Source organism: Dipodomys ordii, unplaced genomic scaffold (genome assembly GCF_000151885.1).
Source record: "Dipodomys ordii isolate 6190 unplaced genomic scaffold, Dord_2.0 Scaffold19, whole genome shotgun sequence".
In the NCBI taxonomy this organism is placed as follows: Eukaryota; Metazoa; Chordata; class Mammalia; order Rodentia; family Heteromyidae; genus Dipodomys; species Dipodomys ordii.
Window position 1 is genome coordinate 16,277,430 of NW_012267235.1, and position 18,410 is coordinate 16,295,839.

The 18,410-nt window shown below is 42.6% G+C and overlaps 1 protein-coding gene across 2 annotated transcripts in view; it reads left to right on the forward strand.

Moving 5' to 3' along the window:
- The window catches only part of Trpv3 (transient receptor potential cation channel, subfamily V, member 3), a 32,778-nt gene extending 18,715 nt beyond the window's left edge, over window positions 1-14,063 (forward strand). Inside the window, exons 9-18 of one of the 2 annotated variants that reach the window (XM_013013188.1) lie at window positions 177-353; window positions 1,183-1,341; window positions 2,000-2,101; window positions 2,789-2,862; window positions 6,560-6,725; window positions 8,526-8,592; window positions 10,450-10,724; window positions 11,798-11,910; window positions 13,521-13,600; window positions 13,960-14,063. In XM_013013188.1, coding sequence (XP_012868642.1) covers window positions 177-353; window positions 1,183-1,341; window positions 2,000-2,101; window positions 2,789-2,862; window positions 6,560-6,725; window positions 8,526-8,592; window positions 10,450-10,724; window positions 11,798-11,910; window positions 13,521-13,600; window positions 13,960-14,057 — 1,311 coding nt within the window. In that variant the 3' untranslated portion in view covers window positions 14,058-14,063. The remainder of the gene's footprint in view (window positions 1-176; window positions 354-1,182; window positions 1,342-1,999; window positions 2,102-2,788; window positions 2,863-6,559; window positions 6,726-8,525; window positions 8,593-10,449; window positions 10,725-11,797; window positions 11,911-13,520; window positions 13,601-13,959) is intronic. The other variant, XM_013013189.1, reaches the window with a different exon arrangement.
- The last annotated feature ends 4,347 nt before the right edge of the window (window positions 14,064-18,410 follow it).

Here is an 18,410-nt window from a genome sequence, read left to right on the forward strand (position 1 = left end):
GGGTAGAGCTGTGGTCTCTTTACCCATTCCAGAGCTATATCTGGGACTAAGAGTGTGGTGCCAGGCAAAGGCTGGACTCAAACTACCCTTGGCAGGAGCATCTTCCTTGGCTTAGCTGCCTCATTGGCCTAGTGTTGATGTCTTTAAGCTCCATTGCTTTTCCTCTTTCTCCCCAGATTCTGAAGTACATCCTCAGTCGTGAGATCAAGGAGAAGCCACTTCGCAGTCTGTCCCGGAAGTTCACTGACTGGGCATATGGTCCTGTGTCGTCCTCCCTCTATGACCTCACCAATGTGGACACTACAGCAGATAACTCAGTTCTGGAAATCATTGTCTACAACACAAATATCGATGTGGGTCTTTTAGGCCGGCTGGGGTAGAACAAGGGCTGGGCCTTGGCCAGGGTCAGAAGGCACTGGGAGGTCCTGTGGTGTAATCCGTCAGTCCTTTGCCTAAGTAAAAGAGCTGGGTACACCACACACAGGACAGGGTCAGGGATGATTCTGGCAAACCTTGGGCTGTAGACCAAGTGGTAGAGATCTCTGATCTCAGAATCTTGGGACGTTTGAGTATTAATCTTCTCTGTCTTGTTTTTCCCCTATCCTCTGAAAGTTTATATGGCCTGGTTTGGAATCCTTTTTTCCTCTAAACCTGGGTTCCCAAGAGGGCCAGTGAATGTATAACTGGAGACATCCTAGAGGCCTTTCTAGTGGAGGCAGGAGGAGGGTGCTTGAGGAAGCTGGAGAGGCAGAGGATTGTCTCCAAGAAGCTCAGCTGTTGGAGGAAGTGAGGCAAGAGGCTTTGCCTTGGGCCTCTGCACCACTGAGCCACTGCACCACTTCAGGCTCTCCCTGAATCCTCATAGCAGCCTGTTTGGTAAGGCAGAGATTGTTTTATAGGTGAAAAGGTGAGGCCCAGAGAGGGCCAGAGGCTGCCCTAAGAGCATACAGTGAAGGGGGTGGGACAAATTGAGACCTGATCCCCTTTCTAGTTCCCACTTGCTGCTGTGTTTCATTAGCCTCCCCTCCCAGCATTTCCAGTTAAACCAGTCCCTTGGCAAAATAACAAGAACCTTCTGCCATAGGCTCCTTGCTGACTCAGAGAGGTCCTGATGGGCCCTTTGAACATGGTCCCTCACTGTCTCCCTCATCTCCATGGTGACGAGTGCTATTCCACCCCCAGAACCGGCATGAGATGTTGACCCTGGAGCCTCTGCACACACTGCTGCATATGAAGTGGAAGAAGTTTGCCAAGTACATGTTCTTCCTGTCCTTCTGCTTCTACTTCTTCTACAACATCACCCTGACGCTTGTCTCCTATTACCGTCCTCGGGAAGAGGAGGCACGTGGGCTTGGAGGGATGGGAAGATTAGAATTGGAGAAGCTAGGAGATGCCCCTAGCTGAGGCCTATAGAATTCAGTCAAGAAACTTGCATGGGGTCATCCAAGTGGCATTTTTCAAGGTTTCTAGAGACCAGAATCTATCCTTGGAGCTTGATAGGGCTGAATTCTAAGTTTCTAGCCCTAGCTGATTAATGTTGGATGATAGTTTGGGAATTGGGTACTCTGGGTCCTGCCCAGGCTCTCTATTTGAGTCTAAAATGGATTGATTGTTTTTTGTGAGGGCCACAGGGGTACAAAAGGAGGGAGGTTACTTGGCCAAGTTTCCCTAGGCTCTTGAGCCTCAGATTCCCATCCATCATCAGGCAGAGTCTCAGCTTTATCAAGCTGTGTTAGAGGCCCTGCTGACTGTCTGGGGGTGGATGGGGTCTGGGAAGGGGAAGCCTCACTGGAGAGCTCTGGATTCCTGTTCCTGCTGAGGTTGGGAGGTTGGAGGCAAGGGGTTGCAATTTCTTTCCTGGTCCTTTACAGAGATGAGGTTTCTTGCTAGCCTTTGGCCCAGCTTGAAGATCTGACATATGTTTGAGTCACTGTCCCTTCAGAGTTGCCCTTTCTTTTCTCTTCCTCATCCTCACTACCTTCCTCATTTCTTTCCCCAGGCCCTCCCACATCCTCTGGCCCTGACACACAAGATGGGGTGGCTGCAGCTCTTGGGGAGGATGTTCGTGCTCATCTGGGCCACGTGTATCTCTGTGAAAGAGGTAGGTAGACTGGTAAGCCATTCTAAACTGTCCTGTGAGGCAGGCACTGCAGGCCTGGTTTTTATCTTTCTGTTTTTATCTGTTCTGCTAGATGGCTGAGGGCTTTGGGAGATCCTTGCTAAGCCTTAGATTCCTAAGTTACAAGTCAGGAATAAATGCATAAAGTAAGCCTATTTTACCAACTGTGTCCCATCTTCATCTATTTTACTATTCACATTTATCAGTTGTTCCTTACATTCATCTCTCCTTTCTCCATTCCCATCTGCCCATTCAGTCACCTACCCCCTATCACCAACCTCTTCATTCATCCATTCAAATATCCAAACAGCCTTACCTATCACCCTTTCATTATTCATCCAACTACCTTTCTATATCCATCCTTTCATCCATCCACCCAAACACCTGAACACAAGTAAAGAGGATGGAGAGCTAGGTCATTTTGGGGGATGGTAGGTAGCTATGTGGCTTTGCAGGTCTTGAGCTAGGGACTAGGGTTGAAAAGTTAGAGAGGTAAGTCAATTTGTGGGAGCATCTGCCTTCACCATGTCCTCCATATCCCTACCTTGGCTCTGGCTGGGTCTTTGCACAGCCCCTCCTTGCCCAAATCTCAATCAGTCCCCTTTCTACTCAGATCCTCCAGCATGGGTCAGGAAGAGGGTGATGTTTTCCTTTCCTTCCTGGTATTAGGGCATTGCCATTTTCCTGCTGAGACCTTCGGATCTGCAGTCCATTCTGTCCGATGCCTGGTTTCACTTTGTCTTGTAAGTAGATTGCTTTCTTGGTTACCATTTCACAGACAGGACTGAAGTCCTCTAGAACAGCCATTCTACCATCTTACCATGTACAGGCATCATTCCATGGCTCTATGACAGGATCTGTCTACTTTTTTCCAGTAAGAGAGGCACACAAACACCTGTGAAGAGTTCAGAAACCTGTAGGACAGCCACACTGCCATAGAGTCCCACCTGTTGACTCACAGAGCAATCCTGTTGACCTTTTTCACCAAGCATTGTTCCAAGGTAGCTGTCTGGGCCTTGCTGTTGCCACTTGAGACTTTTGCAGAGCAGGCCAGGAAGGTCCCTGAGAAAGCAGTCTCATCTGTGGATACCTCGGAAGTTTCCAGAGCAAGGAAGCTAGTCACCTACAGCCACACGGTGTTCCAGCAGTGTTGAAGCCCCAGCCTTTGGGCATTTTTATCCCCAAATAGTACAGGATCAGGATCACAGGGACCTGGCTAGAAAGCTCAGTTCAACAGCCTGTCCTAATGAGGCCATGTAGAGATGACATCAGAGGCGCTGGTGACTTCTGCCTCTAAGTGACCAGACGCTGACTTAGCTTGATTGTGTGGTAATGGCACAGAGGCTGAAGCTGTAGCTATCCTACTTCAGTCTTGCTTCTGAATATTTAGGAGGCCAGGTCTATGAGACCTAGAATTTTAGTTTGATGTTTCCAAATACCTAAGAATTTTGTTATGTCCCTACTTTCCAGAGGCTTGAACAATCTCTTTATCCTTGTTCCCACAAGGTGAGGCACTCGGGTATTCTTAGTAAGTGGATAGGCCAGATTTGACACTGTCCCATGATGTAAGCCATACCACATCTCTCATCAATGGGGAAGTGTAATGGTTCGAGAGAAAAGTCCTCCCATACAACCACTGGTTTTAGTTCTGCTTTTCTTCTCTTCATTTTTTTCTTTTTCTTTTTGTTAGTGTGGAGGAAAGTGGAGACATCCTTACTTTTTTCAGTCTTAAATGCAGCAGATCAAGCAGATATTGGCTCTTCACTGTACCAGTAAAACAAGCTTGCTTGTGGCCTAATTTTGATTGGATATTTTATAATTGTGGAAATGTCTTGCTGTTATATGCAAGAGAGTGTTTTAAGCCAATGTTTGCAAAACTGGAAATATATTCACTGTTTGGGAGTTGTGTCAACTGTGGCAACACCTGAGAAAATCAACTTAAAGAAGAAAAGATTTTGGGGGACTCATGGTTTCAGGGCATAATTGACTGGCTCTGTGGTTTCTGAGCTATGGTGAGGCAGAACATCATGGTGGAAGACTATGGAGGAGTAAAGTTGCTCACCTCGTGTGGAGAGAGAGAAGAAGAAAGAGGATGAGGGAGAAAAGAGAGAGAGAGAGAGAGAGAGAGAGAGAGAGAGAAAGAGAGAGAGAGAGAGAATATGAGAGAATAGGTTTCTTCTTTTGTCTTTGTTCCATCAGGCCCTGAGCCTATGGATGGATGGTAGTGCCCACATTCAGGGCGGGACTTCCCCCTTCAGTTCCTGTTCCATATGTCAACTGCCTTGGGAAATATCTTTACAAACATACCCAGAAATGTGTTGTTTTACTGATCAACTAGGCATTTTTATTTGTTTCTTAAATGCTTTTTATTGAGATTAAGTGATTACATAAATTTCACAAACTTTACAGCATTGTGGGATAGTTATACTTAGTTAAAAGTCACTATCACATTTTAACTTTCACAAGGCAAATTGTCATCATTATGGTCTTTAAAGTTTGTGAATTCTATAACCTTTGACAATAGAACTATTTCTTCCAACTAGGCATTTTTAAATCCAAGCACATTGATATTCAAGATAAATCATCACAGAAATATATTATATTTTATTATTTTAGATTTTTTTGTCGGTTTTGGGGCCTGAACTCGGCCTGAGCACTGTCCTCCAGCTCTTCAGCTGCAGACCAGCGCTCTACCACCTGAGCCTCAGCCCCACTTCTGGCTTTTTCTGCTTATGTGGTGCTGAGGAATTGAACCAAGGGCCTCATGCATGCAAGGCAAGCACTCTACCACTGAGCCACTTTCCCAGCCCCTATTTTTGAATGTTTTTAAAATGTATTTTTATTATCTTTGTTGCCATTGAACAAAACAGTTTATGGGTACAACGTATCTTGCTGGATGTCATCTCTTTCTTACCCATCCCTCCCAACCCTCCCCTTCCCTCACTTTTCTTACCTTCATAGGATATACTTTGAATTTTGACTGCATTCTCCCCCACTTCTCTTCATGTGTTTTACATTTTAATATTGTATGTTTGCTACAAATCATACTTTAAAACACAGAATTGCAGTAGTCAGAAATGGTAGTACATGCCTGTAACTCAGTTCTTGGGAAGCTGAGATAGAAGGATCCTGAGTCTAAGGATAGCCAGGTCTGTATAATGAGTTTAAGGCCAAGCTGGGCTATAGTCAGATGTAATTGTCTGTCTATCTATCCCTCAGTTATGTGGGCAATATATATTTATATTTTCTGCATATATTTTATATAAATAAAAAGTAAATATAATAAACAACATTAATATCAATATCATTAACATTATTACATTAATATTAACACTTAACAACAACCAACAATCAATTGAATAGTAATATAAATTAACCAATAATTAATGAATAATATTAACTAGTAGATTAACAATACTTGTATTTATTGATATACTAATATTGATACATTTCCCACATGACTGAGATTACAAGGATGTGCCACAGCTTTCAGGTTCATATTGTATTGTATATATATCATATATTTACACATGGATAATGTATAATTGTACTAAAGTATATGTAACATAAAAGTTATGATTTAGACCACTTTTTCTCTTTTTGGTGGTTACTGGTATTTGAACTTGTGCTTGTCGGGCAGATGCTGTACCACTTGAGCCACTTCTCCAGCTCTTTTTCTTGTATTTATTTATTTATTTTGAATAAGGTTTTGCTTTTTGCCCAGGTCACCCTGGGCCATAGTCCTTCTATTTAAGCTTCATGTATAGCTGGGGTGACAGGTGTGTGCCACAGTGCCCAGCTTCACAGACCATTTGTACGTGCTTAGCTAAAGTCTGTGAAGTGTGGTCACATTGCTGTTCAACCAGCCAGCAGGATGCTTTTCATCTCCCAGACTGAAACTCTGCCCAGGAAACAATTCCCCATCTCCTCTTCTCCCTGTTGGCAATCACTACGCTACTTTTTGTCTATATGGGTTTGACTACTCTGAGAACTTCATATAACTAGAACCAAATAGTATTTGCATTGTGACTTTTCTCTTATAAAATATAAGAACTAGGTATCATGATCATAAGTATTGATGTTGGAAACTTTGGGTCATTCAATGTATCCTCAGTGGTTTACATTCTGCGTGGGATTCATAAATCTTCAGGTGATTTAAAAGCCATATGGCTATGTGGGCTACCCCCAGAACCTGCTGGAGACTTGGGGATTTGTATTTTTCTTTTGAAAGTCCCTATGAGCTCACCACTGGCCCTGATTTGCATCTGGCAATATTGTCTATACTACTGGAGTTCAGAAGCAGTTGAATGAACTGGAGGTAGCCTTTGTGTGTCAACAGTCACCAGAAGGATCAAGGGGGTTAAGGTTTGGGGAGTCAAATACCTGTGCCTTGCTACAGAGAAGTAAGTAAGGCCCTTGTCTCCTGTGTCTCCTGAACAGTTTTGTCCAAGCTGTGCTTGTGATACTCTCTGTCTTCTTGTACTTGTTTGCCTACAAAGAGTACCTTGCCTGCCTCGTGCTGGCCATGGCCCTGGGCTGGGCGAACATGCTCTACTACACACGTGGCTTCCAGTCCATGGGCATGTACAGCGTCATGATCCAGAAGGTGTGTGGGTAGCTGTGTGGTTGGGTGGGCTTTCAGAGGGCTTCTATTTTTCGGAGAGAAAGGGAAATAACAAGAGGTAGTTCTTTTTCCTAAATGCCACATTCTCCCTTTGGTTTTGTCTCCAGACCTTAAAATGCCTGGGCCCTTTAGAAATTGAGAAGTGACCTGATTTGGGTGAGAGCATTTCCAAACAATTGTTTGGAAATATTCTCATCCCTTGGCAGTGGTGTGCTGGAAAAATAGTTAACAATTTAACTCTGGAGATATGTGTATGTATTTTATATATATGTGTGTATATGTCTGTATACAGACTATATATGTGTGTGTATATACATGCATTATTATAAATTTTACTATATAAAGGATTGCAACAGGTGATGTACAAACAATAAATTATGCAATATATTTTATTTTAAATTCCACATAGCCAGTTGAGCTGCAAAGAATAATTTGTTGCTTTTCACTGAATTCTTCTGTCTGTTCCCAACTTAGAGTTATAATTGACAAATGATTATTGTTCCCTACTGACCCAAGTGTTGGTTGATATTTTATTCATAAGCAATAACTGAAAGTGAAACAATGAAGGCTTATTTTTGAACTTCACTGTTGACAACAATGTGAGCAATTTCTTTGCTGAATTGGGTAATTGTTTGGAAATACTGGAAGAATATCTCATTAATACTATGTGCTATTCATAATGGGATGTCTGTAGATAGCAGGAAATATTTTAAAATTTAATCTGCCTTCATTTTTTTTTGCATTACCACCTTAAATTTAGAGTAGAGTCTGGGTGCTGGTGGCTTACCTGTAATCCTATCTGGTCAGGAGGCTGAGATCTGAGGATCACAATTTGAAGCCAACCTGGGCAGGAAAAGCCTGTGAGACTATTATCTCCCATTAACTACCAAAAGAAAAAAGCAGAAGTAAAGCTGTGGTTTGAGCCTTGAGCAAAAAGTGAAGGAACAATCCTGAGTTTAAGCCCCAGTACTGGTACACAAAAACAATGACAAAGAAAAACAAAAGGAATAAATCTCTGACTTGTAGTATTTATCAATTTCCATGATATGAGCATTTCTACCATGGTAGGTGTGCAGCTGCTGATGTTATGTCACTGAGCACAAAGTTGAGAAGAGATGCACAGCAGCGTATATTGCCCAGTCTTCAGTGGGGTGGCTATAATCTACTTAAATCATTTCAAAACAATAGATAACTGTAAAAATGCAATAGCTGGGCAATGATCACTTTTAAATATCTGTAATCTTTGCTTTCAGTATAATTTATTTAATTATATGTGTTTGAGAACGTTTAAGAGCTATGGTCTTGGCACATCTCAAGTATACACTTAGGATATCATATAATGAATACAGTCATTATACTATGTGTTGGATCCCAGGAGCTTATTCGTCTGATAACTGAAGGTTTTATTTTGGTTTTAATAATGGCTGAGATGAACAATCAGCTCACAAAACTCATGACAATTTAACAATCAACTATGATCACTGATATGGGTATGTGCATGACACTCTACCCAGGAAGGATGAGGCCCAGGTGTGAGACCCATAGCACAGAGCGAAGCAGAGAAGCTGTTCCAAGAGGGAGGACAGAATTTGAGACTAAAGTGAAACTACAAGGCTTTCTAGAAAAAGTGGTGCACAGAACCAAGCATGGGAACATCAGGAAGATTCTCCATAGGGGAGGGTCATGTCCTGAGTTGTGGCAGGGTTAGGGTGGAGGCTGGGAGAGGGTAGGAAACGTGGTAGTGCATATACTCACACTCAAATTGTGCTTATTTCTTTGCAGGTCATTTTGCATGATGTTCTGAAGTTCTTATTTGTATACATTGTGTTCTTACTTGGATTTGGAGTAGGTAATTGATTCTTAAATACTAGTAGCTTCCTGCATTTGCCAAAGCACTATATGCAAATGTCAAAGTCAAGTAGTCTCAGCAACAATGACGACCATCAGTAGTGTAATACCTGCCAGATCCCTACTTTCCAAGCAGGATCTTCACACTTCTCTCAGTGATCTAGTGGGGGTTTTATCATCGACCCCAAACGAACTGAGACATAGTCGCAGACCTGTCGCTTTTTCAGTCTACATTTTGATCTGCCTCCTATGATTAAATCCATGGCCTCCTGTCACCCTTATGAACTAAGATGGACTTGGCAGATATTTCCTGTCCCATTTCACAGATGGAGAAACTAAAGGTTCACAGAAATTTAACTGAAAGTATTCAAGAATAGGAGCCAAGTAATACATGGAGATAACTTTCTTTGGGCCTTTATCTCTTGTTAAAAAGCAACTAGTAGAAGTTGAATTTAGGGCCTTGCATTTGCAAAGGATTCAATCCCTTTTTGCTGCTCTACCTCCTCCTCTTCCCCTTTCTTTTAATATGGTTGCATATTTATGTCTGGACTAGACTGGATGGTGAGTCTCTTATTTACATGTACCCAATAGCTGGGATGATATACATACATGACATACATTACTGTGCCCAACTGTGCATGTGCTGGTACTGAGGTTTGAACCCAGGGCCTCCCACTCTCACTTAGCATTTTTTTTTGTCTGTCATGGGGTTTGAACTCTGGGCCTGGGTTCTGTCCCTCAGCTCTTCAGCTCAAGGCGAGTGCTCTACCACTTGAACCACAGTGCCACTTCCAGTTTTCTGAGTGGTTTATTGGAGATAAGAATCTCACAGACTTTCTTGCCCGGGCTTGCTTTGAACTGTGATCCTCAGATCTCAGCTTCCTGAGTAGCTAGGATACCAGGCGTGAGCCACCGGTGCCTAGCTTCACTTAGCATTTTTTGAAGAAGCCCCACTTCTGACTTTTTGGTGGTTAATTGGAGATAAAAGTCTTGCAGACTTTTATGCCCAGTTTGGCCTTGAACCTTGATCTTCAGATCTCATCCTCCTGAGAGGCTAGGGTTATAAGTATGAGTCACCAGTGCCTGGCTATGCCCACTTTTTTTTTTTTTATTGAGATCTTGTGAACTTTTTTTGCCTGGCTTAGGCAAACTATGATTCTCCCAACCTCTATCTCCCAAGTAGCTAAGATCTCAGGGATGAGCCACCCCACCTAACTTTCTTCCTCTTCCTCTCCTCCTTCTTCTCCTTCCCCCTACATCCTACCAGTCACTATTAGCATTCAAAATTAGACAGCTGTTCCCTGATACCTTCTCTGGGTCCAAATTTATTTGATCCTCCAGGTACTCATTTTTTTATCCATGCATTCACTCAGGCATTAGGCTTCCCTACTCATTTACCCAGAAACAACTATTTATGTTGTCTTGCAAAGAACAGAGTGAGCTGGGGTCTTCCTTGCAGAAAGCTCACAACAGCATCAGGAAGAAATTCAAGGTCTCACAGCACTGGTGGAGGTGATCCAGGCCTTAGGAAATCTGGAGCACTAAGTCCTGTTGGATGAAGTTCTGAAGTTCTTATTCGTATACATTGTGTTCTTACTTGTATTTGGAGTAGCTCATAATTGGCAACTCCTCTTGTGAGCAAGTGCTGCACGCTGAGGTAGAGGTGGGAGAGGAGAAGATGGGTTTTGCTAGGTGGGAGGGGCTTTCTGCCTTATCCTAATGAGACTTCCAGGGAACATGAGGTTGGAGATGAGGCTAAGACTAGTAGGGTGGCTGCAGGCCAACACTGGGGACTATGCAAGCTTGTTGATAATCATCCAGGCAGAGAGGCCAAGAGAATATTCTATATGTCCTCCAGCTCTGGCCTCACTGATTGAGAAATGCTCCAAGGACAAAACGGATTGCAGTTCCTACGGCAGCTTCAGTGACGCCGTGCTGGAACTCTTCAAGCTCACCATAGGCCTGGGTGACCTGAACATCCAGCAGAACTCCACCTACCCTATCCTCTTTCTGTTTCTGCTCATCACCTATGTCATCCTCACCTTCGTCCTCCTCCTCAACATGCTCATCGCGCTGATGGGGGAGACTGTGGAGAATGTCTCCAAGGAGAGTGAGCGCATCTGGCGTCTTCAGGTGAGCTGGGCAGAGACCTTAGTGTAAAGACTTCCCACAGAATCATATAGTTGTTGACAACAACAAAAAGTCAGCACTGGTAGGTCTGAGGCAGGGCCTTGGAATTGACATAAGCTAGGTTTAGAAAGCTTTGAGTGCACTATCTGTGGGTAACATGTGTAGGAAGTGAGGCTGCATAAGTAGCATATATGAGAGCAGCTTTGTCTTTCAGAGGGCAATATTCTCTACTCACTGTTGACAGTGTGATGATATGTGTTTGTGGAAACATGCCACTATTGAGTATTGAGGGGTATGAGGTCTAGGACAAGGAAGGTGACAACTCCTGCTGACATCATTAATGGCCAAGGTTCAGAGACCATCTCTGGATGGGAGTGGGAGAGAATTGGAGGCTGTGTTTAGAGAGCTAGAGGGTTCCTTAAGATAGTGTCAGAGCTACCTGTGAATGAGGGAGCAGCCCCTCCTGTAGCCCCAGAACTTTGGAAAACTATAGGGTAAAAGAAGCTTTGACACCAAGAGCTTCTATGAATTAAGATCTTCTTAATTGGATTGTGGATAACACTCAGAAGAGACTGGACACATTGCAAGGAACTCCAGTCTGTGGGGGTGGGTGGGATAGTGTGACATCTGAACTTCACCCCACCTGGGATTCTAGGATCCTAACAGCTCAGTTAGGAGGCTCCTGAACCATGAGAGAAGTTTATCTATGCTGTGCTTTAAAGTATTTTGGATAGTTCCCTAACAGTTCAGTTTTTTCATTTTTGTATTTTGAATTAATTTTATTCATTTTTTGATTATGTGGTACCAAGGAATTGAACCCAGGGCCTCATGCATGCTAGGCAAGCACTCTGCCACTAAGCCAGACTCCCAGCCCATTTTTGAATTTTATACATTAGCTAAATCTTCCAGAACTTACGCATTAAACACATTAAACAATCAGAGAGGCTGGAAGGGGCTGTGTGTGTGTGTGTGTGTGTGTGTGTGTGTGTGTGTGTGTGTGTGTTTGAACACTCCTACAGAGTCATGTTCCTGGGGTTGGTTCTGAGCAACCAGCTTAGTCTTGTTTCTGTCTTCAGAGAGCCAGGACAATCCTGGAGTTTGAGAAAATGTTACCAGAATGGCTGAGGAGCAGATTCCGGATGGGAGAGCTGTGCAAAGTAGCTGAGGAAGACTTCCGGCTGTGTCTTCGGTAACAAAGAAGGAGGATCCTTGGGTGGTGGTCTTTGGGGTGGGTAGAAGGGGACAAGTCAGGATATTGGAGAAACATGACTTTCACTTGCTTTCTATAACCCCAACACTGTTTCTTTTTCTTTTGTTTTTTGGGGGGTCCGGTCGTGGGGCCTGAACTCTTGGCCTGGGCACTGTCCCTCAGATCTTCAGCTCAAGGCTAGTGCTCTACCACTTGAGCCACAGCGTCACTTCTGGCTTTTTTTTTTTCTGCGTATGTGGTGCTGAAGAATCAAATCCAGGGCCTCATGCATACAACGCAAGCGCTCTACCACTGAGCCAACTTCCCAGCCTCCCCACAACTGTTTCTTATGGCATCCTTATAGACAGAACTTCTCTCCATGTAAATATGGACCTGGGGCTAGGGTTTCTAAGCTCAGGAGGGTAAGGGAAAGAGGTTTCTGCCATCAGATACTCTTTCTCTGCCATCTTGGAGGTGCCTTCATGGCCTTCTCTGTTTAGTATCTGACTTAGAAAAGATTCACCAGCCTGAGGGTCTGCCTTTCTGTCTGCTCTGATGGATGGGTGTGACATCATAGGATCTGGGCACATTTATCACTGCCAAGTGGAGGATGAGATGGCTTTCCACACATCTCAAGCCTTTCCATTAAAAAAATTCTTCCACATCCTATGACCACCTTTTCTGAAAAGTGCAGTTGTCCCTATACCCCACATGACTGCTTGGCTCTTCAGATGTTATTAATTAATTAATCAATCAATTCATTCATTTTGTGTCAGTACCAGGGCTTGCACTCAGGGCCCTACAACTCTCACTTGGCTCTTTTGCTCAAAGCTGGTGCCCTACCACTTGAACCACTGCTTTACCTCTAGCATTTTGGTGGTTCAATTGGAGATAGAAGTCACTTGAATTTCCCTGTATGGGCTGGCTTTAAACCCTTAGCCTCCTGGGTAGCTAGGATTATAGGCATGAGCCACTGGCACCTGGCTGAGATGTTTAATTTTGAGTATAATTGTTCTCAGCCTACTTCTTTCTCTGACTACAATTCCCACCTCTGGAAATCATCACTTCAACCTGTAATCTGTACATTAACAAGAGTGACAGATTTGGACACTTGCTCTCTAAAGTGGGTTTCTGAACGTGAATATAAGTCACACCAATGTCTTCAGCTGTAATCCAACATGATAGGCAATGCCAGCTGTCCTGGGATCAGATCCATAGCCACCTTATTTCATTGCACCCTCAACCTGAGCTAACCTACATTTAACCTTTGCTTCTTCTCAACCCAGGCCCTTACTCTCTTCTCCCTCCTTGTCTTGTCTTCCTCATGAGCTTTTTCTTACCAGCCAGACACAGCGGTCTGTCAGGAGATCTCTCTCTGAGTAACTTTTAGATTTCCTGGGCCCCTACTCTTGGAGGAGAACTCATTCCTTGAGGCCTGGGAAAATGGAGACTTGGGCAGGTATTAAACCCTTTATTATGCTTGACCATGAGGGTCAAGAGTGTTCTTATCCCTGGGATACACAGAAGGATATCCAGAGCATAGTGTCGTCTTCTGTTTGCATTCAATAAAGTGTGATTGTGAAGTAATGAGGTAATTACCACACTGGCAGGATCAATGAGGTGAAGTGGACTGAATGGAAAACACATGTCTCCTTCCTTAATGAAGATCCTGGGCCCATACGACGAACAGGTATCATTGCCACTATGAGATATTGTGCAAATCAAGTCTGAGAGCCTTGTTGTAAAATAGGGTGGGGCATATGGGTCGGGCAAGGAGTTTGAATTAAATTTGTTCACTGGTCCCTATCAGCTCTAACATTGTTTTTAGCCCTAGTTGGAACAACTTTTACAAATTAGGTGGTGGGAGGCTGGAGGTGTAGCTCAGCGGTAGAGTACATGCTTATTATGCTGTCAGGCCTTGGTTCACTTACCAGCACCACCACATATACACAAACACACACAAATTGCCATATGCTTTGGAAACATGGCATGCAGAGTGATCCATATCTAAGCCGTTTTTCTTTTCTTTTCTTTTCTTTTTTTTTAAAGTAGATTTCAACAAAATCCAAGATTCTTCCAGGAGCAACAGCAAAACCACCCTAAATGCATTTGAGGAAATAGATGAATTTCCAGAAACCTCGGTATAGAAGTGGGTATGATTGTGGGCTGAGACTTGAACTTGGTTCTTGTGCACAGTGCTGAACTAGAAGCAGAAAACCCCATCCTGCTGAGCAGGTGGCTGCACTGAGCGGCAGCTGTCCATTTTGGAAAGGGAAACATCTTTGATTCCAAGCACAGTGTGAACACTCAGGCCAGCGTCCCTGAGCCTGGGACTCTCCTGGAGTCCTGAGTGAGAACCTTGGTTTGATTTGGTTTGGCTGGAAGAGACAGATTCTTGGGAAGGGAAGGACTTGAACATAGTTCCTGCCAACTTCTTGTCAACTTAAACCTACCCACAGATTTCTTCATCTCTCCTAGATGGCTGGGTCACCTGAATTTGTAGACAATATTTTTCTTTTTTCTTTTTGTTCCTGGTGTTGCCTATGTTAGGCTAGTGCTATACCAATGAGCTACCTCCCTAGCTGTGTGGGAGATGTTTGAATCTATTTCTGAATGTGTAAGAGACTGAGCTAAGCCAGACATCTTGGGGAGGAAGGGAGATATGGAAATGCCTCCTGAAACTTTCAGGAAATGAAACCATCCTTGAAGTGAAACCAAAGGCTCAAACTGTCTCCAATAGGATGTTTTTAGTTGAGTAATCAACACAGGGTTTTTATTTTTGGTATAGAAAAGACATTTCAGTTTCAATGAAAATTACTTCGAATGAAGTGGGTGATTTTTAAAAGTTGAGGAATAGATTTGAAGCTTTTGGGCTGGATGTATTATGTAATTTGTCTCCGGGTGGCCAGATCTAGGACAATAAGCTTTTCTTCATACACACAAAAGTCTGAAGGGGATAGACTGTTATCTGGGTGAAAGGGCTTGGCTCCTTCCTTCTCTGGTCTTGCCAGTTTGTGCCTGGAACTGTGGCTGTGGCTTCATCTGAGACAGAAATAGCAGCTACTCTATTTGTATGGTCTTAAATTTCAGAGCATACACCAGTATGGGGGAATTTAGCAAAATATCTGAAATGTTCTCACATTATTTTTGTTAACTGTGGATTTATTTCGAAGCTAAAGGGAAGGGCTGCCAAAAGCTTTGGATTTATTTTAGATCCTCATCCTTGAATTTTCTTTCTTCTGAAGTTCCTGTGTTGGTTTTAGGACAGGGGTAAAGTGAAGGTGGAAGAAATTTTCCAGATGACAAGAGACAAAAACAGCAGCAATGGAATTCACTGTCCTTTGGTATCTAGTGAAAGAATCATGTGGAAATGTTTGAGGCAGGATTATAAAGATAGTCCCAACAAATTTAAAAATTTAATTGATACAAAAATATATTGGCTCTTGGCAATTAGTGAGTTAATCTGACTTAAAGCAAGCTGATTCCAAGCCTGTCTGTCCACCTTGGGCCAAATAGTTATGCTGTCTGCCTATCAGCTTCACTGGATGAGTAGAAACTTAGCCTTTGGCTAGTCAAGCTGAGAGAAGGTTGTGACAGTTCAGGGGTGACAACTCCACAGTCTTCAGTACCCCCTGCTTTTCCTCTTACACTCTACGTATGATGGTCAGACCACATTCAGGTATAGGCAGGAGAAAAAAGATGTGGATATATCTCTGGAGAAGGGAAGATTTAAGGGGGCTGTCATAGGGTTAAGCGGAGTAGATGTGTGCTGGATGGATAGAACTAGTAAAAGCTAGAGAAAGATTTTTGCTACATTTAGTCCTTTGCTGCCGTTGGAGATGTTTAAGCAGAAGTTGGTTGAGCTCTTATGGAAGATTTATAAGATACTGAAGAAGGTAATTGGATGATTTTGTGTGTCTCTGCGCGTGTGTATGTGGGCGTGTATGTAGGTACAGTCACATCCTGGGGCTTGATCTCAGAGCTAGAGTGCTGTTCTTGAATTTTTTCTTTTGCTCTACCACTTGAGCCACAGTTCCACTTCCAGCTCTTTCATGGTTAATTTGGATATCAGAGTTTCACAGACTTTCCTGCCTAAGCTGGCTTTAAACATTGATCCTCATGTCTCAGCCTCCTGAGTAGCTAGGATTATTGGTGTGAGCCATCTGGGCCTAGATTGGATGAGTTTAAAAATCTTTTAGCCTGAAGATTCTACAAATCAACATTCACAGCTGGAGTTGTTACTGTTCTTTTATCCTGAACAGATGTTCTGCTTTGAAGGAATGCCATTGGATGTGTGGAGCTGTGTAGTACCTTATGGATGGGAATTCCAGAATTGCTTTGACTTAGGTATTAGTGGAGAAAGCCGTACAGCCCTGTTTTCCACTGAGACAAAAGCTGTGAAGTTAGGCAAATAGAAATCAATTTTACATGTTATGGAGAGCTGTTTTCTTTAATCTGGATGGAATTTGTTGGCAAGACCATTTTGGTACCAGCTGTTTTTCCCAATAATGGCATTTCCTCAATGGCTTTTAACCTCCTAGGTGTAAACCTAGGTAGGTTTACTAGAGTAAAGAGAAGCAATAAGTCTGAAAACATCCTGGTCAAAAGGACCAACTCCTTCATTCCATACATGAGGCTTAGAGCTCTGAAATGACTCTAGACTTGTTCGTTATCATTAAGGAAGTCAGATTAAAGCATGTAAGGCAAAGTGTCCTGACTAATTTTAGCCTGGTTATTTAGGAACTTTGAGTCTATTTTTGTGGTTGGTACATGCCAGGACTAGGGCCTTTTTGCTTGGGTGACTGATGGTTGGGATTGTTACTGTCATCCTTACAACTAGTCTAAAATTCAAGTGTGCCCAAGCCACACACATACACGTACATATATACTCATCGCAGTAATCCAGTAAAATCCCATGATTCACATTTCAGTAATTTAAGGGAAGGTGTTGTCCAGGGATGGGACCTCCCATGCTCAGGGTATTTTTGGCTATCAGTGCTGTTTCAGTTAACCCTTTCCTCAAGAAGAATTAATTATTCTAGATATTATATCATGTATCTGGACTAATAAGGGTGCTTCTATCTTCCCTGGGATGGGAAGAATGTATTCCAGGTTGTACTGTGAAGTCATTAAGCTCCTAAGCTAGTGCCTGCCCAAGAGAATACAGTATTATTGATGTTTCTTTCCCTCCTCAGGGCCTGGTAGACTGAGTCCTTTTGCTCTGGGTGGGGCCCATGGAAATGGCCCTCATCTGGATGTACATGATTTGTGCCATTGATTTCTAATATTTTTTTAACTGTGATCTTGGTTCCAAACAGAATTGTGTCTCTGTTCTCATTGAATATGCCTGATCATTGTAAATTATAATCTACAGACTTGTTCTCAGTGTTGTGTGTATGTGACTTTACATTCAAGAAATCATAAAAAAGGATATTTTAGTCCTATTGAAGATATGCTTTTTGATTTTAAATAAATATTTATTTTGTCTTGTTATGACTACATTTTTTCCTTTCCTTGGGTGGGTGAATGGAAAGACCAACTATGAATTCTAGAGTGTTGCTTAGTAGAGACACATAAAAGGAAGGCCAGTTTTTGAACTTAAAGCATTATTATTAGTTCCAGATTAGAGACAGAGCACTGTCTACATCTCAAAGCACATGCCTGTCTAAATACCCTATTTGAACCACCCAGCAGCTTTTACAGCAGTTTGAGTAAAGGATTCACAGCCAGATAATGTGACCATCACACAGTATTTTGTTCATTGTGTCTTGCTGGCACTCAACTTATTTAGCTTGGATATAAATTCATGGCTCCTTCTGGAGATCAAAAGGTAATCCTGTCTTATGTTATGGGATTCTCATGAGGAGGCAATGAGAGAATAAATACCACAGAGCTGATTCATCATTATTGCCCATATATCTGTGCATATATCTGTGTATTTTTAATTGTTTTGAGTCATTCCATTGGGTGCAGCTCTCAACTTGAATTTAATATATGTCAGTAAAATAAGTAAGTAGGATCTTTAAGTGGTGAAAATCCATTGTACTCATAATCTGACTTGTTGAATTGCATATAGTAAAGGCTTTTACTCTGACATTTCCATACATACATGTAATGTACTTGAAACCTAATCATCCTCTCTATTGCTCTTTCTTATTCTCTTTTCCCCTTTTCTCTTCTTCTACCTCCCTCTTAGCGCAAATTTTACTTCCATAACCTTAGGGTATTTATTTATTTTTAGCAACCATTAGTTGTATAAGGGTGATTTCATTGTAATATTTATTTTTTAGCAGTTGTACAAGGAAGGTTTTATTATGCCATTTGTACACATGTGTACAATGTATCCCGATCAACCTCACTCTCTCTCTTATCCCACTTTTCTATATTAAAACAATATCAAAAGGTTTATTCTATTTAATTTTTTAAAATTGTAAGTAGTTGTACAAAGGGATTTCAGGAGTCCCGCGCCCGCCCCCCCGGAGGCCATCGCTGAGCCCAAG